At 36.8% G+C, this 24,617-nt stretch overlaps 1 protein-coding gene across 1 annotated transcript in view; it reads right to left on the bottom strand.

Annotated features, from left to right (window-relative positions):
• The window catches only part of SRFBP1 (serum response factor binding protein 1), a 58,114-nt gene that overhangs the window by 6,181 nt on the left and 27,316 nt on the right, over positions 1-24,617 (bottom strand). Inside the window, exon 4 of the mRNA XM_026046609.1 lies at positions 11,485-11,556. Coding sequence (XP_025902394.1) covers positions 11,485-11,556 — 72 coding nt within the window. The remainder of the gene's footprint in view (positions 1-11,484; positions 11,557-24,617) is intronic.

Here is a 24,617-nt window from a genome sequence, read left to right as displayed (position 1 = left end):
GAACCTCCCATATGAGGAGAGACTAAGTGAGCTGGGCCTGTTTTCTCTGGAGGAGATTGAGAGGGGATCTGCTTAATATGTATGAATAACCGAAGCGGGAAGGTAGGGAGGAAAAGGCCAAGCTCTTCTCAATTGTGGCCAGTGATAGGACAAGGGACAATGGGTATAAGTTGAAACACAGGAAGTCCCATCTCCAAATGTGGAAAACCTTCTTCACAGTGAGGGTGACAGAGCCCTGGAACAGGCTGCCCAGGGAGGTTGTGGAGTCTTCTTCTTTGGGGGTCTTCAAATCCTCTTGGATGCCGCCCTGTGCCACATGCTCCGGGTGTCCCTGCTGGGGCRGCTGKAGCAGATCATCTTTAAGGGTCCCTTCCAACCTCAACCATTCTATGATTCTGTGAAACGGATCTCTATTGGATGGGGAAGAAATTAAAGAAAAGAGTAGATCTCCCACATACAGCATTAATAAAGAGGAATCAAAGAGTATGTATAAGAAAAACATCAGCACTAAATGCTTCGGATTCTGCACTAGAACCATAGATATTGTCAACTGAGCCCCAGTCTTCCAATTTTTCTATATAACATTGGAAGGATGACAAGGGATAGGGATTATAAAGAATTAGTTACAAAAGCATAATAGCAACACAAAAAGGAATTTGTCTTAAAGCAATTAATTCAGGAAAATTTTCAAGAAAAGTTAWCTTGTCAATTGAAGCTAAAACGTGCACCCCAAAAGATCTAATACTTTTGGAAAAACTTTGCAGCAAAATGTCATAAAATTGTAACTTTACTGACCAATTTCATGCAAATCATCGAGATAGCCCTCACAACACTCAAGGCCTTGACCTCCTGTTTCTTGTTCCTTTCATTTCTAGAAAGAGCTTGTATCAGCAAGCAGAGCTTTGGAGAAATGCCCTCTACCAATGACAGTAACACTGACTGGCATCTTATCACTGACTTTTGTGGAGACTTCAGGACGAAGCATCCACTTTTAAGTATTATGGAGGTGCTTACACTGTTTTATATCTGGATCAATGCTATACTTTTCCCCTAATTTGTTCACTTATATTTATCTCCACACCTACATCCAGTTTGGCTTGTCTTTTCTCATATGAAAAAGGAGTATGTTTCTACTATTTCTAATAGCGTCCCTTCTGTCAAAATTAAGAACTTTGAAATATGTCACAAATTCAAATTAAAAAAACAGATTTCTATTTTTCTCTTCCCTCTATGCATAATGAAAAATATCTTCTTTCCTAGCAGTTTAAAGAATCTAGAAGTGCTTTAAAGAGTCCAATACTGCACTTCMATGTTGCCAAGCCAAATTTTAGTTACATGGAAGAGTAAATAAGGTTCTTTGGATGAACCTATCATGACTAATTTAGACACCCATACAATTCTGTGAGGTAAATGCTTATTTTCCAAATTGGGAAAGGGTTAAAAAGAGAGCATTTGATCTCAAACTGTCGTGGTGGTCTACAGCAGAGTTTGGCATGAAATCCAGACCTGCCAGAGAAAAATTATGTACTTAGTCTACTACTGATTCTTTCTTCCTGCTTTTTATCCCTAAAAATCACTGCCATGACTGTACATATATTTTTGAAGAAAAAAGTTTTTCAAGGTGATGGAAGCAGTTATAGAGTAAGGATTGTGCCAACTCTGTGCAGTTGTGAGGGTCTGTCTCATTGTGACCTCCAATACTGAAACCTCTGTCGGCTGTTAGGAAAAAAATGGGGGACTTCCAAGATCTCTTAACTTTTAAAAAATGTACACATTATCTAATTGTATAGATAAGCCTTATCAATCTCCACAGTATATTAAAAAGTACCAACTTGTAACAACAGTTGAATTCAAATAAGTAAATAAATAACAGCAAAAAGAATACATTAAAAAATATGTACTGAGGATATACATGTGCATGTTGATATTTTAAGTTCTGTTTCTGTAAACATTTGAGTTTTGCTAAACTGCATAAAAATTTCAGCAAATAGCATGATAAAATAGGTGCCAGTGAATAAAAAAATGGTAAAATCCAGTGCTATTGAGAAAGTAAACTGGCAAAACTAAATCTGATGAAATTGAAACTAAAGCCAAAAAGAACAAAAGAAAATTCAGATAACAGGCAGTGACTATGAACACCAAGACCTTCACTACAGAATTCACAGACACTTCTTCAGAGATACAGCATGAAATTTGGAGAAAAGCTTAAAGATAGATTAATTTCCCAACCACTGTATATTACATCTGAAAATACTTTTTTCTGAATTCAGAAAAATATTCTGAAAAAATTTTTCAGAAAACACTCATCTTGACAAGTTTACAGAGTATTTGTTAGTAACTGGCCATCTAGACTGGGGGATTTCTGAGGACCAAAATAAGTAATTATTTCCAAAATAAGGTGTTAAACTGGCCAGTATTAATAGAAAAGGACATGTGAAAGAAACTGTTTCTAATGTTTGTGAAAACAAATATAGTTATCTATACTTGCTTCCTTTTGAAAGAGAGTTKCAGAGTTGCAAGTCAGCTAGGAAACAGAGTTGTCTGCATTAGCTGCAAACTGAATTTCAGGGCATTTCCCAAGACCCAAAAGCACATCACAGATTTTCCTAAGGACTCGAGTGGAAATAGTTTGGTAGTAAACAAATTGGCAAGATAAAGGAATGACGTCTGAAATATTAAAATGACTTAATGGGCCAAGGAGCTCACAATATTTAGCCTTTGATGCAACTGAGGCGTTTCAGAATTGAGTCCCCCTCTGGTCTCCTTGTGAAGTCAAAACTGGCAAAAAAACCTCTACACACAAGTTCCAGGCTTGTAATCCCGAGATATCCATAGAATATTTCACTGTAAGACAGATGTTGAAACCTCGAAGTATAACTTTTCACTTGCAGCTCAATAAAGCAGCACACATGCACAAACATGCAACATGATGTTCACAATAGTCCCACTTAACTGGTATTACTGGAGAAAGCAGACATGCTTCATAATTTAAAACAGACACACAGCTTCAGTATTACCTCAAAAGTGTTCAGCATTTAATCAGATACATACTTTCTAATGGAAAAGGCAACAGATTTATTGCCCTCAACAAGCCTTCTATGGCTTAGACCTTTCCATCTACAAGGTTCCATGCAACACACTCACATGTAAATGATGCGTTGACACTACATTCAGAAATGTATCTATGTTCAAAGCACTACTGAAGAAAACAATTAGGACAGCCAGGAATTGAAGGGCACAGAATAATTGCAAACTTCATGGATACTGCACACTCTAACCAGGGAGAGGCCGTCTTAGAATACACTGCTCAAAATACAGCAAAATTTCTTGGCATCTTACAATTCACTTTTTGTGCACAAATGAAAACAGATTTATTTCCATTGTTTCTTTCAGAGGGTGTCTGAAAAACATATAGATTAAAAGAAATCTGTTTTCATTTGTGCACAAGAAGTATGCACAATGGAAGTGTGCACAATGGAAAAGTGTGCACAATGGAAATTTTATTTCCACTGTTTCTTTCAGAGGGTGTTTGAAAAACATATAGATTAAAAGAAAATTTCACCACACCGGAAAGCTATTATACATCTGAGATAAACATACTGATTCATTGGCATCAGAATGTGGATTTTCCATCATTAAGTCTATTGGGGGAGCATACGCATTCAGAACCTACTATAACGATTTACACATGCCAGATATATATGGAAGACCTGATACTGCTTAAGCACACTCACAACAGACGAATACAAAAATAAATTTATATACTACCTCACCACATTTAATAGCAGGTATTTCACCATATAGCACACAGAAAACAAAAACTTTATATTTACTAGTATCTTTCAGGTAACTGCACTACTCAGCCATGTTAATCATCAAGCAATTATTTGTATTCTAAAACAAGAAAAAAATAAGTCACTACTCCTTAAATTGTATGCTCATGGCTGAGTATTAACACACGATAAATCTGTGCTGTATCTCACCATAGCTTAACATATAGCTGGTCTTAGCAGCTATATACAATGTCATCATATAATATTTTTTCAAAATTCCATTATTTCAATAATATCTCATTTTCATCTTCTATTTTTTTTTTTTTATTAACTTCAAGCACTAGTATCTCTACTAGTTCTCATACAGCTTTCCAGCGTTAACAGACTGATCGGCCTCACACTGAGGTGGAAGAGCCCTCTTAATTCCCAAACTTCTTTGTTCTTAAGAATTCCTAATTAACTTTGAGTTATAGCACTTTAAAAACTAATATGCATAGGAAAAGAGCAGACAAAATGGGAATGTTTTRTACTTTATTTCTATATAATTTATACCAAAAATTGAAAGTTTCACTTACAAAAATAAAAAGACAACAGCAGCTGTTTTTCATTTTATAAATATTAGGAATGTTAGACTTGTTTTTTCTGTGATTTGTAATGCAATTCTGAGTCACACTACAAAGCATATATGTAGAGTTCTCTCTGTAACATGTGAGCAGCTGAAAATCTTTGACACAGTTTCAGAATTAAGCATACCTTAACAGTGTACATTCTATAAGCACAGAAGTAATGAAACACTTAACAGATGTGTATTCCATTTTATGTCCTCCTTCCCTGCAGAGATCATTTGTGCCAACTTTATGGTGTCTCTCAAAATAAGATGAATTCCAGTTACCTTTCTCTCACTGGCAACACTGATTAGGGTTTCTCAACCTCTTCAGATGGGAACTGTCACATATAAATAACCTGCTGGAATTCTTAGCACCCTTATGGTGCCAAGGTTATTTATTCACCTTGGCTGACACTGATCAATGGGTACCATTACTTAGAGCACTAGCAGACAGACAGAGAGCATGCACACATTCCCTTTTTCCTTAGGTAAGCTGGTTGAGGATGACTTTTTCAACGAATTAAGGCTCATCATCAGATGAATTTCAGGTTTGATATCTGATATCTATAGTTTTATATCCAATGGGACAATTCTTTTGTTCTTTAGTGTATGCAGCACTAGCAGATAGTCAAAGAAGAAATAGCTGGTAAAATAGGTAAATAGAAAGCTTTTTGCTTTCTCATTTGCTGAAAAGGAAATCTCTTCTCCTAAGGGCATATTATTGCCTGCTCCTTTCAACCCCACTGTCACTTTAAAAACAGGCCATTTCTCTGCTACCTACCTAATGGATGCAGTTTTAGGATTTGTTCTTTTGACACATGCATTACTGAAGGGTAACTGAAATCTGCTGCTGATGGTACTACTTGTCCTAGATTTGTAGCTTCTCTAATCTCAGTGTTTTTGGTTTACTATCATTATTCTGAATGGGGTTGTAGTACAGTACTACTATCAAACTTGGTGCAGTTGGAGCTTCCATTCATAGTGCTTCTCTTTTCTTGTGATAGTTTTATGTCATTATACACTTAATGTGTAAATTCACAACACAGACCTGCTCTCATTCACATACATCTTATTATCCCTACTTGGCTACACTATTTCATCAGTCATGTCTTCTGCCGTGTCTTCGAAATATCTGTTCTATAGGGAAGTTGTTTGACATCAGGTGTTCTTGTTTCCTCAATTTCTACACTTAGCAGGTTCTCTAATATGCCTTTATTATTTATTAGATCGGGCTACTAAAAATAAGCCASCTGCCACTGTTTTTTAGATTACTGCATATCAGGTGCTCTCACACAGTCTTTCACTGTCCCTTTAGTTTACATCCTTCTCTGTGACTGTTCTTACTTGTTTGCATGGCAGCACAGCTCCGTTTTGACCAAGAGGGAGCTCAGCGCTCCTGCACAGCTTCATAGTCCTGAAGTTTCAGTGTTTCCTAAAGCATTTAAATCTCTCCTTTTGATGGCATGAATTCATCCATGTATTGCAGTTCTGAATCTCCACTTGTATCTTGGATATTGCAAAGAAATCTGAACAGTGTTTCAGAGGATACTCTCACAGAAATTGTGGACTTAAGTATCTTGGCCCTTAAGTCGAAAAACCAAATGCACAAAATCATCAGCATATCTTGTTAACGTATTTTTTTCTTGCATTATCTCAAAGGAACGCATAAGAACAAGATTTTATATATATATATATATTTTTTTTTTTCCCCTGACAATTCATGTACAGTAAAAAAAATAATATGCATTAAAAATGCCATTTGAAAGACGGATGAAAGCTGACCATGCCTTCACGGGTCCTTGCTAAGGAGTAATTCTSGCCTGGAAGCAGTATGGGCTTGAAACATGATGCCTCAAGTCCTCACAATCATGAGAATATCTGTGCTTAAAACATAGCTCTTCCCCATCTACCTTTCTGTCCTTTTACACTCTTAAAGCAATACTGCATTTGAGTTATCTAGATAATCCCGCCATTCACTGTTTGAAAAACCGAATAAAACCAAAACAGAGTATTGRCTGTCCTCTGGAAATTCCTGATGACAGACCGGCTCGTATTCCACCCTGACACACCAATACCTGAAACAAGCACATCCAAAGCAAAAGCAGTCACACCACAATCAAAAGTCAGCCTGGTCTAATTATAGGAATATCCTTTAATAATTTTGAACAATCAGTTTGGATGGGCAAACTTAAGCGATACAACTCTTCTGTGTGGATGAAAATGAATGACAGAAAGATCCTTGGATCAGCAACTCAAATATGGCTGGAAACAGCCTGTGTCAGAAATGGCCATGCTATCTCCACAAAAAAATGACAGTTAGTAGAAGTTTATTTCAAATTKGAAAGAAGATTTGAAGACTTAAAAAAAAATCTTTCAATAATGCACAAAATCCTAGCCTGAATTCACTGCAATTGCCACCTTGATGGTTGTAATTTTATTTCTAGTCACAAAATGGAGGCTATCTCCTTGCTCCAAAATGGTGAGCTCAGGGATTAGGAAGTGACCTGACTGGAATGCAGAAGTAATATAAGGAAGAGATAGGTCAATCGTCTCAGGGAGAGAAAAAAAAAATAAAATAAAAGGGTAAAAATGTGCTGAGGGAAAGCGCAGCTAGCCAGAAGTGGGAGGGTAGGGGAGAGAACCTGGCATAAACAGGAGACTGAATTCCCCTATAGAAAAATTGAGAAGAGACTGATACTGGTTAGACTAGTGGGTAGAATTGGTGGAAAAGGAGATAAAGAAGGTGGAGAAAGATTTATCTAAAGGTTTTATACTGAAAGCTAGAGCCGCAACAACTCTCCTTGTCTGCACTATGGCTATACTAGATCATGATTTAGTATAGAGGGCTATTCAGAAGTATGCATAAAAGGCATACCAAACATCTCACAGTTCAAGTAATCAAATTTGGAAGACAAGGAGTTCTTGGAGACAAAAAGACACAGAAGTATTTACGTCCCGATGTGACACTCATCACTGAATGCAAAATTCTTCACTTCATCAGTAGCCTTCAGAAGGCCACAGCCATTCTTGTTTAAAGTTAACATCTGGTGTTTGACATTGCAAATTCTCAGGAAACAGTGGTTTTGTACATCCAGAGCAACTTCCATTGAAATAGATTCAAAATCCTTRGGGGAAGAGTGGGGCAGGGAAGGAAAATAAGCTCTGCAACATTGACTCCCAGCATCAAATTATTTCAGTCTGTACTAAAAGAAATTGTGCTATTAAAACTAATGCAACACACTTCCAAAAACAAATGTTGGCGACAAYGCAACTATTAGAATCAGAAAGCATTGTTGGTATTTGAGGTTCAAATGGCTATCTTTATTTCCATCCTGATGTAAGAAAAAAAACGCAGCATCATGCAATACAGGAAAATGAACAGATAMGCATTATTTTAGTACCTTCAGTATAAATAAAGTGTTGTGTGAATAATAGGTAACATATAWTCATGATAAACTAAAAGTAAAAATGATAATTCATAAATCTGGACTCTTAAAATTTCTTTTAAGTTGATAATAATGTTTATAATAATYGTTGCTTACTAGGAAGGAATAAAAGAGCTAGAGTTCTCATGACTGAAATCCAGGTACGTAAGGATTAAGTTATTAAATGATCAGAAACACATTTTTATACTAGCTGAACACTGACCATCCATACATGTTTTCTAACTTCAGAAGAATGTTAGCAACAACAATGTAGATAATAAAAAACAGAATTAAGAAAATGTTCATGGGTCCTTCAAATAAAACATCTGCTTTCACCATTRCCAGAGTCAACCTACGTGCATAAAAACAGTGATAAACATACAGCACAAAACTAATGGACTGTCGTATCATTCTTACACAAAGACTGATTCATACAGTAGCCCTTTTGCTACAGGTGATGGGTTACAAGCAAAATATTTTCATAAGCAAAGAATGTTAAAAATCCACATAAGTAATTATCTAGTTAAGCTGCTATTAAGTGCATTAACAACAGAAAATGTTTTATATCAATTACAAAATCTATCACAATTTTTTTTTTGTAGCTAGAAAAATTCTTGGACAGAGGATGGAATGGAGGGAATTGTGGGAAAATCCCYCACAGACCCACACGAAAAGACAGGAACTATTTTGTGCTCAATCCCAAACCTTTGAAGTTAATAGAAAGTCTTTGATTAATCTGCAAAGGACTTTCTATCACACCCTTCCTATGGCTTACTGCCCTTTCTAAAATTAAATGCATGAAAGATTCAGAGGTTTTCATTTTATAKATTCTCCAYTACAAAACATATATGTTTAATAAATTAAAGCCAGGTTCACAAATATATGCTTAGGAACATCAAGTAAAATAGATTTTTTWAAAAAAATAATAAAAAACCGTATGGCAGATTGCCTTCTCCATCCTGTACTGACAAGATAGATATTGCAGAATAAAACGCAGCTTCTACAGGCTATCATTTGTACAGTTTAACAAGCTGACAAGACAAATCTGAGAACTGTTACTTCGATGAGTACACGTTTTTTAACACTCTTTAGATAAAGGCATTATGCAAATCAGCCTGTAACTTCAGCTTTATGGAGAAACTGCTATTCCAAGTTATTTCAAGCTAGGACCTGGCTTCTGTTAGTTTGCTGTAACTTTTTTTTTTTTTTTTTTTGAATGTCTGCAAGACATATTGCAGTGTAGAGTAAGCTTTAGCCACTTATTCCTATCAGTCCATTTTGACCAAACATTATAATCCCGTTATCCTGTCCCTCTTGCCCAGTGAGGCCTCTTGGCGCCTCTGATCTACTAGCAATTTCCCAAGACACTAAAAAATTGAGACAAATTTTTCAATAAGCTTAGGAATCAGAGGGCTGCTGCTGCATGTCCCTAAAACTTCAAGTATCACAACATACACAAAACTTGCTTGTGCAGAATCCTCTGCTCTACAGAAACATCTAGAAAGATCCAAATCTAGTCTGGAGAAACAAGGCGAAAGAAGGTCCTTCATAAGGACCATGAGGTAAAGGACCAGAGCAGAGAGGAAACTGTGCTACTGAAATACGTGAAGATATCTGGAAGTAAAAAAATATTTATCAGCTGCAACTGATATTAATCTCAGATGAACTTGATCTAAACTACCTTAAACCTRCGTTAAGGGGAAGCTGAATGCTAATAGTTAAAGACTTTTACCAGTTCCTAAGTCAATTCCCTATCTGTAATGAAATGCACTTTTTTGAGACTACTGGTATACAGGGTGCTGTATTCGAGGTGCTGTATTAGGTATATTACTTTGCAACATAACACTAATCAACCAAGCCTCCCTTACCTGTTCAGTACATCTTCTAGGAGGAAAGCTTTAAAGTTCAACCAAATTAGAAGTACTTGAAGCAAAGCAGCTTAGATAATGGACGGACTAAACAACTCTTTATTTGCTCCAACCCATCTCCCTGCCTTTTTAATTAATGCCTGACAATTACACACACACACATACACAACCCAACAGAAAGCAAGTTTAACACAGAACCTTAAGTCAAAAGCAGAGTAAAGATCCCCATTTTTCAATAGATATACCTGAACATGACAAAGTCKAATTAAAAACACATGGCAATATTTTTTTATTATATTTAGAGCAGCATTTCATCACCTGTAGATAGCACAGCTGCAGTAATATTAAAAACAAGATACACATATAATGTCTACCTACTGCTTCTTGTCTTATATTAAGGTGAAAAGACTTATGTTTCTATAAATTAACTGGAAGGAAAAAAAGGTACTGTCATATTGTTGGAAATTCTGCAATTGTTATAATTTGATAATCTTGTTAGGATCCAACCATCATTCACAAAAGTTTGTGCAGCAATCTTCAGTTAGAGTGTGACTGCTAAATACCTAGATCCATTTTATTACAATGAATGAAAAATATGCAAACTCTGAAAGAGAAAGTATGCTTATTTTACTCTGAAAAATACACGGGAAAACATGGTAATGGAACATAAAATCTCAGTGGGCAGAAAGAATTAAACAAATATCTTGACTACATGTCCACTATGCAAAGCTAATATTCAGCATTCCACAGTGAATTAAAAGCAGATTGCCTTTTATCAATGAAAACAAACCTATTTCAAAAAGGAAAATAGCCACAGGATGTTTTCCTTCAAATATTCTGAAAATCAAGTTAATGAAAAGGTAAACAGTGTGCTCTGAGTTTCATGTGACCAGTTGAACATTCCTGGGGATAGAAAGCTACCTCTTAGTTAGCAATAATAATAACAACAACAACAAAAAGAAGTGGGAAAAGCAGAAGTAAGTTCAAGTATAGCAGCAATACTTTATTTGGCAGTATTGTATAGAAAAAYAGTAAGTAATAAAAGTAATGACAGTTTATGCACTGCTTGTCAGCAGAACTTCAAGAGAATATACATAACTTCTTTTACTGATAATTTTTTGACTCAGGATTGTTGAGGGAGATCACTTCTTCAGCAATTCCATTCAGAGAGATCTGATCCTGCTGTTTTTCTCCCTCCTTTTTGAGTGTCATGTCTGCTCTCCACCTACGCTATTTCAAGGAGCATCTTCCCACCTTTATAATCCCATTTCACTCATTACAGGTTTCACTAGTTAAACATATAATAACGTACCATCAATAGGAGTCCAAAGAGACACCCCACTGAAGCTAATGAGCCTCAGCAGTGTTTGACTTTCTGGGTTTTTCAGGCCATTTCTTATGCTTTATTCATATTTGGAAGCTTTTATCTGCATGCTAAAGCACTAGAACGTTCTTCAACTATTTTTAAACAGCTGTTGAAAGTTTAGATTATTTATATTAGCTGAACCACAGAAGTGCATTATGCAAAACATAGCCAATATGTTTCTAAGACACAAAGACTACTGCTATGCTTCCTAATATTCTCTTCCAGTTCACAAGGGATTAGCTCACCGAGCTCTGATGACAAGCCACTTGTGCTAAACATCTATACAAATTCTTGTGGCATGTCTTAGTGTATACATTAAAAAAGTCTAAAATTGAGAAAGCTGTCATGCAATACACTCTCACCAACATGTACACTTTTGCCAAAAATGTTTCATGTGCTTTCTCTCATGTTCATGGAAGCAAGGGAAAGAAAATTCAAACCTTACCTTTCTGCAGACACTTTCAAAATTTACTTCCTTCCTAAGAGCAAGTCTGGTAACTTGATCTGGCTTTATTTCCTGTGGATGAAAGATACATTTATTCTTCTTATGATGGCCCTTTACTGAATCTTGGAATGTTTCATCTTACTCGAACATTATGGCTTTACATCCCCTGTTATTTTTTAAAGGAAGGAAAAACAATTTCTCTTATATATATTTTTAAATCTGAGTGCAAAGGACACTTTCAGAAGTCCAGTATGAAAGACAATGACTTTATTTTTAGAAGGACTTAATGTTTCCATATAGATATGCTAGGGAAAAYGAAACAAATCAACAACAAAACACAACAAAACAACCCCCTCCCCCCCTCCACAAAATCTCAAAACACACACACTTTGGAAGCAGGGGCGGGGGGGGGGAATGTCCCCCCCCCCCAAATAGTTCTTCATTTCCATTAACAGCTAAAAGAGAATGAAAATTGTGGTGAAGCAGAATTTTAGAAGATGCCTATTTCAATGAAAAATACCCTCATGACAGGTTTTCCTTTATTTTTAAGCATATATGGTATTTATATTGTATTGCTAAGTGTTTAGAAATCTTATAAATTGAATTTTTAAAATCTAATAATTTTGTTTTCTTGCTAGAGTACTATGTCAAATAAATCATGTTACATACCAATGTTTGCCAGATGGCTACTTTAAAAGCAGCTTAACTATGGAGTTATGCAAGACCTAAATAACTTCCACATATTCACAGTTCTGGAAAATGAAGATTGACTSGATGTTTTCATACAAAAATTTGATAGCTGTTACCAGACTATATCTCAATACCGCCAGTTTTAACACCTGACAAAAAATACCTATAAGCTGAAATTCTGAAACTCYTGGGAAGTGGATGAATTAAGTTAAGGGGGAAAAAAAAAAAAGGATGTATCTTACCTAGATTTTTAAGTTGCTAGAATAACATGCTAGACTGAATTTAAGAAATTAACAATTCACTTTATGTGTCAGAAGAGCTTCCCGAAAGTGCAATTCAGTAGTCTGTAAAATCATCTCCTAAAGATACTGGTGAGAGTCCAATCACTTGGCGCACAGAAACCAGACTGGAAAAACACCGGTGAATATAGGAAACAATCTTACACTGGCAGATAGACAGGCTGGATGACCTAATAGAATCTAGAGATGGAAAAGACCTATGATTCAGTTTTCCATGACTTCCCAAAGTGTTTCACAGATGGCAAAACTAGGACAGGGTAGTTAGGTGACACGCTCACAGTCACATAGCTGGCCAGAGGCTAAGAATGAAGTTTTCRAACCCAATGGAGTTAAACCATACTGCTTCTTTATATTAAATAGCAAATGTTTTCTGAATTRTATCCCAAATAAAAAGTGTGCCTATTTTCTATCCCATTAAAATTTAAACACAGAAAAACGTAAGGGGGAAAGAGATATAAAATGAGGTGGTAAAAGTCATCAAAATCTGTACTATTAAAACTTCAAGTGTTTAATTTTTTTATAGCATTATTGCATAACTACACTATATTTGCAGATTCATGCCTGGTAAAGGAGTAAGATCCACAGTTTGAGATGCAACATCATGAATTTACCTTCACTGAAACTCTTACTACCCAGAATGAGACCCCAAGTCTCCTCTTTAGGGGCAAACTTCAAGTCCTTCACTCTGCTTAAGCTTAAGGCAGAGCAAGCATTTTATRTATTTATACAGTCTGCAGTCTCTGTTCTTGTAAAACTAGCAGCCATAGGAGCCGAGCCATAAGACACAAGGGAAAGAGACTGTTCCCTCTTGATTACAGCTTGCACCCCTATCTAAACCTCCAATATGAAAATCTGTAAAGAGAAAGGAAGATACACGAAGAATCTCTGTAAGCTGATGTAGGCAATACAGCTATGCTATTGTCCTTTTATCTCTTCCCTGGTATAGGAGAACAGTGACAGAGTTAATGAAGAYGAAACTTGAAGGGATGCAATGGGTAGCTTTGCAGCCCTTGTGGTAGCAACAGTAACAGCCTAGCTCTTCAATTCAGRCTGCATTCAGTGCACAAACAGCTGTTCTGGACATTCTCCAAAGGAAAAAAATAAATAAAAACAGCAACAAAAATCAGGCTAAATGGACCTGTCAGCCAGTTGGACCCCATTAAGGCTGAAGTCTGATTACTAGGCCTTGGCCTGAGGTTAAGCTAAATAAACAAGATATGAAAAACTACTAGACATCAGAAAACTAAGTGTGACAGAYGTGAGAACCTGACAACATGGCTGGCAAGTTAAAGGCATGTTACACTAGAAACAGAAGCTTAACAGATAGCTGAGGAGGAGTATTGGGGAGCTTATGGGGAGCAAATCTTGCAAGGCAAGAGAACCTAAGCAACCATATCTGTTATCCCCTATAAAACCAAGATTATCTACATAGTCAAAGAGATATCCCAAATTCAGGTATAGGGGCAGTAAAACTGRGAACAAAGGGAAAATAAACATAACCAGGAGTAGGTAAGATCATTATCAGGGTGGACAAGGAGGTCCACAATGTGGGGAAAAGGAGTATGAAGGTGTGCAGTGAAATAAGGAAGTGTCCCTGTGGGCAGGCCCATGCGTGGGAAGGGCAGCAAGGTCAGCCCAGCCTGCTGCTCTCCCCACCAYGTGCCAGATCTGCTTCCACAGCCGAGGGGAGCGTGGCTCTGCCACAGCTCTTGTTGGAAAAGCAGGTAAGGACAGACGGGCTGCGCGTCCCACCCACACCGTGCTGCTGTCAGCTGCACGCCTGGCAGCAGCAGCGCTCTCCAAATACTCCACTGTGCCCTGGGAGGCCTTTTCACCTTACTGTCCTCAGATGGAGCTCTACTGAGCTCAGTTCATATGTTAAGAGGCAGAGAATTCAATTCACTTATTCAATTCACAATTCACTTACAGAAATTAAGACAATATATTTTTTAAAAAATACAATGAAGTTATTTAAACAAACCATAACTATATTACGCAGGAAAACAAGATCCCATCAAGTGAGTCTTGAACTAAACTGAACAAAAAGTACATTACGCATAAATACGTTCAAAAAAAAAATGGTTGTGCAGATTACTACTACTGTTTATCCAACACAAACTATAAAGATGCAGTTTAACAGGAATGGAAATAAAACATATCGAACAGCCTTCAGAAGACAGGAAAGAGACAAAAAAGCTGTAAGATGAGGCTTTGACACATCTCAGAAGTACAAGATTATTCATATAAAATGTATAACCAACTATCCTGTCTAAAGCTGTTTTATATTACTCAGAAGAAAAGTTTGCCAGTAGTGTCCTGTGGAAACAATTTAGAAATCTCAGTTGTCACATTTAAAAGTTTTACCTACTCTTCAGCTCAATGTTGGTTTGACTAGTATTATCCCTTTACTTTTATTTATGACYGAATTCAATCATTTTCCTCATTATTTCTTCACATTTCTTAACTGTCCAAGTGTTAAGACTTCCCTCACAATGACTGTGCAAGCCTAGTAGGATAACTTTTTCCTTAATTTCTAAAAAAGAAAAGCTACAAAAACAGAAAACAAAACACTTGAAGCTAATATCAAATATTTTAGGTGAAACTTGTGCTGTATTTTGTTACTCATTACTGCACTGTAGATCTTTTAAAATATTATTTTCTTRCCCTTGAATGGGTGTTCTAGATTACATTTCATAAAGGAATACTTTCATACTTTCATACTTTCAGCATGCAGTTTCATTTTGCTCTTTCTTGCCATTTTTCCAGGTTGCTTAGTGAGTAGCTCTTTGGCATCTTTTTCTATAATTTAATGACTGCATGGCTTCCTGTCATGATCAATTTATTCCCCTCTCCAAGTCCATAGCTGTTGGATATTTTACTCATTCAAACCAAAAGTATTCTTTTACTCTTAATGTAAATACTACCACTGTGAAATTATCTGTTCTTTCACACATATGAACCCTGGTAAAAAACAAAAGGTTTCATAATTTTTGTAAAAGATATATCCACAATAAGCATACAGGAAGAACAGGAATTTGTTTCAGCTAGGAAGGCTCATTTGCCAGGAATCATGTAGTCTAATCAATTATAATCAGATTGATTATGAAGAAAAAGTTACATCTACTTAGGACAAAATTTATGAAAAACTTGAATATTTATTTACATATCCATCAAACAAAAACTTACACTGAGATATTTACACTATTATAAAGTCACTATATAATTCTCCCCAACACTCCTGTCAAAAGAKAATAAAAGCACTGTGAGTAGCTGACTGCTTTCCTGACAGTACTTCAAAACTATCACGCTCCCCATCTCTTCTCATTACTTCTTTTAAGTCATTAAAGGGACTATCTCCTAGAGTGTGATATTCTTCCTATACACAGTTCTTTCCCTCACTTGCTCACATTTTTCACTATGATTTTTAAAACAGGAATATAAGAGGATATAGTATTGTGTCTTTACTCCTAGAAGTTTACATCTTTCATTTGSTTCCCCCTTCAGCGTAATTTGGGCAATCCAGGCCACCCTCATCTTTACCCATCATCTYTAAATTGCATGAAGTCCTTTCAGGTGAATTTATGGATTTGTCTSAAGCATTCCCAATTTTAACTTGGCATTATGTAAACCTAGAGCCCTATACATGATACTTTTTGTGACTGCAATTTCTGCAGTAAAGACCTTCTGGCACCAGAACCCCCATATGTCTTTTAACAATTTCTTGCTTTAGTGACTGTGACAACTAATCCTGAAAACATGACTTATCCTCTCTGGCCTGAAGGATTCAATTGCTCTATTTGCCTTGCTGTTACCAAACAGACCGTGGTCAATAACATATTTTACTCCTAACTGAAAAAAAAAAAAAAAAAAAAAAAGACAAGCTATGCTTAATCCAGTCAAGCTAAGTTTCAGATGCCTTATTCAGACTGACTTGCAATCCTTCCTGACATGGTGACAGGTAGGACTTCAACCTGCCTATTATACAGGCAAGCATACAATATACAGGGCAGAAACTAAAGACAAATGGGTACTCAGTGCAAACATAAACAAGATAAACTGGCATATTATTAATACATTCCTTTCTATAAAGGAACAAGACAGATCCTATTAGGAGGTTAGGAATGACTTTATAGCTCTGTGTATTATGTGAACTACATATCACTCAAAGTTAAGTGATTCAAAATCACTTGTTTTCATACAAGTCTTATGAATATTAAATACTCAAAATTCAATATTTTTTATATATTAAATATATACTCTTTAAATAAAGACTACCTATAGGCAATGTAGTAAACCTGATAAGCTGAAAATCTATAGATATGCATATTTAGTTTTCCAAAGAAATGTTTTACTCTGAATACCTGCGTCATGAGAAGCASACAACTGCATGAAAACAAACCACAACAGAAGAGAGGTCCATGGCCCTCTCTTTGTTCTGTTGGTCTAGCCAATAAAGCTTTTCCCGTCGGAATGACTGGAAAGGGCAAACTTGTGCTGGAAATTCTATATCATCACATACTGAAACTAGGAGTTTTATCCAGTTAAAATGAATACATTTTCTCTCTAATTACAGACAAATTAAGTGAAATGAGTTATAATTTTAAATATATTCYCCTATGTCATTAGGGCTGAAGATTATTACCATGTCTTGCAATAATTAAAGTATTTTTAACTTATCAGAAATCAGATTCTATATTACAAAGGAGGGCTATGTAAGAAAGGCTCCTAGAATTGTACTCAAGAAAATACCATGCACTGATGAATATGACTCTGCATCTTTCCATCACCTTACATTTCAAAAGCTTTATAGAATTTAATATTGTTTTAGCTTCATTTTGAGAARCCATATATTCAAATGAAAGGCTGGTCTTCCAACAAAAATAAAAGTTAATAATTTCAATGACTGATTTAACTTGTCTAGCAATTGTTCTTTTTGTAAACTACGCTAGTGTCAGGTTTTTGCTGGCACCGATCTTAAACATTACTAAATGTCTACAGAACTGCTGTCTCAGTTTAGGTCCAAGTGAAATTCAATGTCAACCTGGGAGTCTTCATATACTCTAAGGTTTTACATTTTACAGTATTTTACAATAAAAAAATAAAGTTTTCCCTGGTTTTAATGTTTTCTAGAAAAATGAAATTAATGACTTCATTCCTTTGTTTCAAAAAWATAAAGCTATATAGTAGCAACATAAAAATGCCTTTATGCGAATTGATATTTTTGCCTACTTGAATATCGTTAGCCTGCCATTACCACACACACTCTCTTAAAAGAGGAGCATAACAACTGTCAGTAAACCTACTTATCTGTACAGTTTAATAATAAAACAAAATGGACAATTTCCCAAAACAAGAGTTAACATGGCTGGTCTGTTCAAGCTGCTGTAAAATACCCAAACTTTATTTGGCAAGCATAAGCTGCTCTTTTCTGCCACGTTTATAAACTAATTTAATATTTCAAGAGGTATGCAAGTCAAATGCCAGCAATTACATCAGTCTAAAGAGATGAACACTGTGAACTTGGCATTTTACTTATTCAATTAGATTAAATGAATTGTTTTATTTTGGAGGTTCCCATCTTATTCAGTAGTCACATTTATGGAGTAGTGATCACTGTTTTTATCATAATATACAAAGTTACCCAGTCTGTAATCTTATGACAATTTCAAAAGCAGCAGCAATTACAATAGTAAACTTAATTAMAAGCCTTCAACAAAAAATTACACAAAAGGAAAAACTAAGCTCACAGCGTRTATACAACAAGTATGAAGATGCCAAGATTTGAATATCCTTTTTTTGTCCTTCTCATACAGCTTTTGGTTCTGACTGTCAGCCTTAACTTGGACTGATATAATATGTAATTTCACTCTACATTGGCAATTTGTTCAAGGCTGCTTTTCTAACATTAAAATAACAACCACATGCAATTTCAGGGTTAACATACTTCCAAGCAATCCTGTGCTGGCTGGGTCTATCTTCAGTTTTGGATTAGTATCTCTGGTATTCACAACACTTGCCAATACCACTGTTTGCCAGGTGAACTGTTTTTCTACAAATGAAAGAAAAACAGCCTCTTTTGTCAGAAGGGGACGCTGTACACCACTAGCAAAAGGTCACCTATTTCTCTATTTAGCCTCTTTTCTTGTTTTAAATTATGCAGAAAGAAAAATTAATAATGAATACAAAAGAATCCAGAAAGATAAGCAGAAAGATATGGAAAACAGAACCACATACTGAGTTCCTCCTCCTGCTTTGGGAGTGTGAGGAAAAATCCAAAGATTTGTCACAGAAATCTTTCCACTCCCTTTCCTAGCACAACCTAGGAGTACTTCTCCTCCAGTCTTTTCTAATCATAGAAAAGGAGCATATAAGTAAAAAAATATTAGGTACTGGAGATCTTCCAGAGATCTTGGAAGCTGTGCAACCGTCTTGCACAAGGTGAGAGTGAAAACAAACCAGTGAAACAAATAAACAAAAAAACCCAGAATAACAGAACAAAAGCATAATAAGATGAGCATTTGCCAAGGGTTTCAAATTCTTGATTTCACTAAGGAAAGTGTATCCCAACTCCATCAATATATCACAAGTTGTTAGAGGCCTGTTCATTTCATTTCAAAGTCTTTCAGAACGTTTCCATTCTGAATCATTTTGCAAATGTTTGAGGGGTAAAACTGGAAGGAAGAAATCTGGCATGAAAAATCTTTCAGTCCCTGCAGATTTCCAAAGTGTCTGCTAAAGACTCCTCAATAAGTAATGGTACATAGAATGCAAGAGAGGTATTCGGCACAAATGTGTCAGTAGTATAAGCCTCCAGTATTAGTTACTTAAGTCAAATCGTGGGGAATCCTGATCTAATTTCATCACTCCTTTAAGATTCTAGGCCATATCTATGATCATTATTTGCTGCTTTTCTTTTGTATTCTGTCTTTTAAATAAGAAACATCTTTTATGCTTTATGCGAGAAAAAGAAATGTGCTCCATTGGAGCACACATAAGATGACCCTTCTGCCTGGYATACCACATTCATACACAATCTACAGCAACTCTAGAAATCTACCTCCTAATGTGTAACTGCAAATTTATCTTCACAATGTCAAATGTTCAGCAAATTTAATGTCCCTCCAAATGTCTTACATTTTTAACAGTAATGAATTTCTTCAGTCATTTTTTTCCCTCCAGTTATTCCTTACTGTAATACCATTCTGCAGGTTTTAATACTACTAATTTTGCTCTCCTGAAATACCGGATGAGCAAAACTTTTTATATTTATTCAATTTTCCAGATCCAGATTTTTCAGTTTCAGTATAAATTCCTACAGATCTCCATGTTTAGTCTTTCATCTTGGGAAGGCTTGCCATTATCTTCCTGCTCATTTAGCATGCTTAACTCTATTACTAAAGAAAAAAAACCTCTCAAGTATCTGAGCACCTTAGTCTTTCCTTAGACTAAGCTTTCTTTAGAAGCTTTTACAAAAGGCTATCAACAGCTTTTTGGAAATTTATGTTGATTCTCAACAATATTCAGCATTAGGCATTAACTCCTTCAAAGAATTTCCATTGATTTGCAAGGCATGACTTCCACCTCCCATTAGCTTATCCCACAAAATAAGCTTATTCTGCCCCATTGGAGCACACTCATTAAATCCACTCTTTATTAGAATTACTAATATGTCTGTCCAGCACTAAAGTCATGTTTATACTACTAAAATATTCCCCAAAGAGATCTTACATACTTTTCTGTAAACAAGAGGGACATAGGATTCTATACACAAGAGCAATCACTTAGAACTAAGGAAGGAACCACTTAGAACTAAGGAAGGAATTAAAACAGCTGCCATAACCATTCTGAATTAATCAGTTTCTCAGTGACTATACAAAGACTTATGGTAGGTCTGCAGCTTCCCACTGCGCCCAAATTAGAGCAAGAATAAAACTTTTCTTACGTTGTTTGCAAAGAATCTCTTTCACATTTGTGAAGAATAAGAGAAGTTCTCTTAGAAACTTTACAGGAGAGAGTTCCAAAATGAGACTGATTATGAGAATTAAGGCACTTTAGTAGCAAATCACCATATCAACAGATTCATTATTGTATAAAAATACTTTTGCTTAACTTCTCCAAAATAGTTTAAATTACAAAGAAAGGTTGGTCTACAGCAGAGAATGACCAAACGTGCCCAAGCTCAAATGGATCACCACCTTGGTTACTACTAGACCACAGCACAGAAAGACCAAAGCAAAAAGGAAAAGGAAGCAGTGCTTACAGAAACATATATCCTTTCAAGGTTTAGATGGGTTAGGAAGATAGTTAATGAGAAGATCTAGTTTGGTATACTAAAATCCACTGGGGACAATGGAAGAAAACAAAACAAAAAAAGTACACTCATTAAGAACATACACTTACTACAGGAATATGAGGACACTTCTGTAATTACTCTGAATAAGTGTTTTGGCTTGCTGTCATTGGTCAATTTTCAAACAAAACTAGGCATATGGGTTGCATCAATTTGTTTTTCTGTACTACTGTAAGGGTTGCATCTTCATGAAAAGCAATACAAATAGTTATGTAACATCCAGAAAGATGAAGTCTCATCTGCAAGCCATATTTTTTTTTACAAAAGTGAAAATACCTTATTTTGCATCCTTATGAAAAAAATAAGATAGAATTCTTACACAAGGCTCAAGATGAAAAAGCTTCATCTGTAAGCCATATTTTTAAGGATAGTTGACAACCTTTATTATAGGACTTGCTTTAATATTTTCCTTAAGTTGTCTCAAATCCAACAGAGTACTGCCTTTTTGATCTGTTTTCACTTTATTACTTATTACCAAGAATCTACTGTCCCTAAGGAAAACACAAATGACTGCTTCTAGTAAGTATTCTGTCAATATGGAAGGCTTCAAAATAAAGTTAGTAATACACATATTAATCAGTCATTTAATTATTCTACATAAATATGTTAAAGAAATGCCACCCACAGGCTTCCTATGCAATCAGAAGAAATATGTGCTGTTAAAAAAGCAAGGAGACCTGTGCAAACGGGCAATGAGCTGTTGGGTAATCTTAATGAGGAAAAGAGCATATACATCATGTGGAAGAAATGCCAGGGGACATGGGAAGAATAYAGGTACACTGTCAGAGAATGCAGRGATGCAACGAGGAAGATCAAGGCCCATCTGGAATTAGAGTTAGCAAGGGATGTCAGAGATAACAGTAAGAAYGAGGAAGACTAAGCAAAACATCAGTCCACTGCTGCTGAATGGGGAGGGGGCCTTGGTGACAGAGGACGCCGAGAAGGCAGAGTTACTAAATGCCTTCTTTGCTTCTGTCTTTACTGCTAAGGCCACTCGTCAAGAACTACAGAGCCCAGATAAAACAGAGACAAATGACAAGAGGAAGACCTTCCACAGGTCAAGGAGGACTGGGTTAGGGATTATTTAGGAAAACTGGACACATCCAAATCTACGGGCCCAGATGGGCTGCACCCAAGAGTGCTAAGGGAACCGGCTGGGGYTGTTGCTCAGCTGCTCTCCATCATCTTGGAGAGGTCCTGGAGAGCAAGGGAGGTACCAGAGGACTGGTAGAAACCAGCATATCTGCAGTCTTTAGAAAGGGCAAGAGGGAGAAGTCAGGAATGTAAAGGCTGGGCAGCCCACCTTTGTCCCTGGAAAGGTGATTGAGCAGCTCATCCTAGASAGCATCTCTAGGTATGCGAATGAGAAGGAGCYGATCAGGARTAGTCAGSATGGATTCACCAAGGGGAAGTCATGTCTGACAAACATATTAGCCTTTTATGATGGGACGGCTGGCTGGACGAGAGGAGAGCCATGGATGTTGTCTACCTTGCCTTCAGGAAGTCTTTCAACACCGTCTCCCATAACATCCTCATAGGAAAGCCCTGGAAGCGTAGACTGGACAGGTGGTCAGTGAAGTGGACTGAGAACTGGCTGGATAGCAGAGCTCAGAGGATACTGATAAATGGAGTTGAGTCCAGCTGGAGACCTGTGGCAAGTGGTGTCTCCCAGGGGTCAGTACTGGGCCCGGTGCTGTTCAACCTGTTCATCAATGACTTGGACGAGGGCACAGAGGGCACCCTGAGCAAATTTGTGGACGATACCCAGCTAGGTGGAGTGGCCAACATTCCGGAGGGCTGTGCTGCCATCCAGAGGGATCTAGACAGGCTGGAGAGCTGGGCAGAGAGCAACCTCCTGAGGTTCCATAAGGACAACTGCAGGGTCCSGCTGGGGATGAGTAAGCCCAGGCACCAGGACAGAGTAGTGGTTGACCTGCTGGAGAGCAGCTCCACGGAGAGGGACCTGGGAGTCCTGGTTGACACCAAGTTAACCATGAGGCAGCAGTGCCCTCATGGCCAAGAAGGCCAATGGGATCCTGGCTGCATCAGGAGGATGTTGGCAGCAGGTGGAGAGAGGGGATCCTGCCCCTCTGCTTAGCTCTGGGGAGGCCTCACCTGGAGTATTGGGGTCCCCAGGACAAGAGGGATGTGGAGCTCCTAGAGAGGGTCCAGCAGAGAACAACAAACATGATGGAGTGGAACATGTCTCGTATGAGGAAATATCGAGTGAGTTGGGCCTGTTTAGCCTGGAAAAGAGAAGGCTGAGAGGAGATCTGAGTAATATTTATGAATACCTGAAGGAAGAACGTAGGGAGGATGGGGCCAAGCTCTTCTTGGTGGTGGCCAGGGACAGGACAAGGGACAATGAGTACAAACTGTAACATCAGTTCCATCTCCATGTAAGAAAGAACTTCTTCCTCACACCTGTGAGGGTGACAGAGCCCTGGAAGAGGCTGCRTGGCAAGGTGCTGGAGTCTCCTTCTCTGGAGATCTTCCAAAGCTTCCTTGCTGCGACCCCGTGAAAAGTGTCAGACCTCACTAGCAGAGAAAGGACTTCTTACAGTCATCTATCTCATGCATATACTTTTAATATATTTCAGCTCTGCAACATCAGAACACTGGTGTTCTAGGAAAAAGCTAGATTCACTAGTTATGATTCACTTCTAATCAATAAGCATACAGGAGTGTTTGCCAGACGAGGATAAGTGACATTTCACTTAAGTAAATTTCATTATGAAGCAAAACTTTATTGTCATGATTTGAAAGCAATTACACATTTGCACTAGGAGTAATTTGCATGTGCTCGAGCTCTGTTAACTGTTTCTGTAGATTTAAAACTGTGCTATTTCAATTCTGAAATTAAAAATGAATTATTTTACAACGGATAATTAATCCATTAACACAGGATCACATCTGATAAACATTAAAAACAATTCCTGCAAGCACACAATTGTCTGTTTCAGACAAGCAAAATSACAGCACAAAGCCTAGGAAGGATCATTGTATTTTTTCTTCCCCCCTCATCTTTCACCAATTGCCATATTTTATATGGTTTTCAAAAAAAACAAAACAATTAAAAAACAACAACAACAAATGCTGAAGAACTCAGAAAACAGTGCTCAATTCCAACAGCTTTGATAACTCCTGCAAACAATTAACCCAGTTCCTGCATCCACGTAGCTGGAATTTTTAACTGCTCTCACTTCCCACAATGTTTATTTCTGATTGTTGTGCTYGAGACAGTATTAGCTGTGTTTGCCTATTAACTTTTCTTAAATCTCTAGCTYTAATAACAAAAGCCCACAAGAATCAAATATTAAATGTCATTATAAACCAGACAACAAATTTCCCTGACAATATTTACCYTGAAAAATGATCATCTATCATCCTATTGACAGTGAAACTGTTAGAAGTATCTTGATCCACTCCCAGAGAAGAAAGAAGTATACCAACCTATGATCAGATGCCAGCAAGCACTTTCTCCTCCCCGTTATACTAGATGGGAATCAATAATGGACCAAACTAGGATGTTAATGAAAAAACAGGAAAAAAAGGGATGGAAAAATATCCTACTGCATAAATATTCAGAATTGCTGTAATAGATAAAGCTACTATATTCAGAAGACAAAATATGCGGGTTTGCTTCATGGGAAATCTGAATTCTCTTTGTATTCACTTGTAACTAACTTGCACATTCATTAATTTCTTCATTTAAAGAATATCATGAAAGCATACGTAATTATTAAAAAAAAGAACTTCCAAATGAAAATTCATCTTTGCCCAATTTTGAAGGA

The sequence above is a fragment of the Nothoprocta perdicaria genome, unplaced genomic scaffold, assembly GCF_003342845.1.
Source record: "Nothoprocta perdicaria isolate Ctin4 unplaced genomic scaffold, notPer1 scaffold_45, whole genome shotgun sequence".
NCBI lineage: Eukaryota > Metazoa > Chordata > Aves > Tinamiformes > Tinamidae > Nothoprocta > Nothoprocta perdicaria.
Note: the sequence above shows the minus strand (reverse complement) of the source record. Positions and strands in the feature narration are given on the sequence as shown.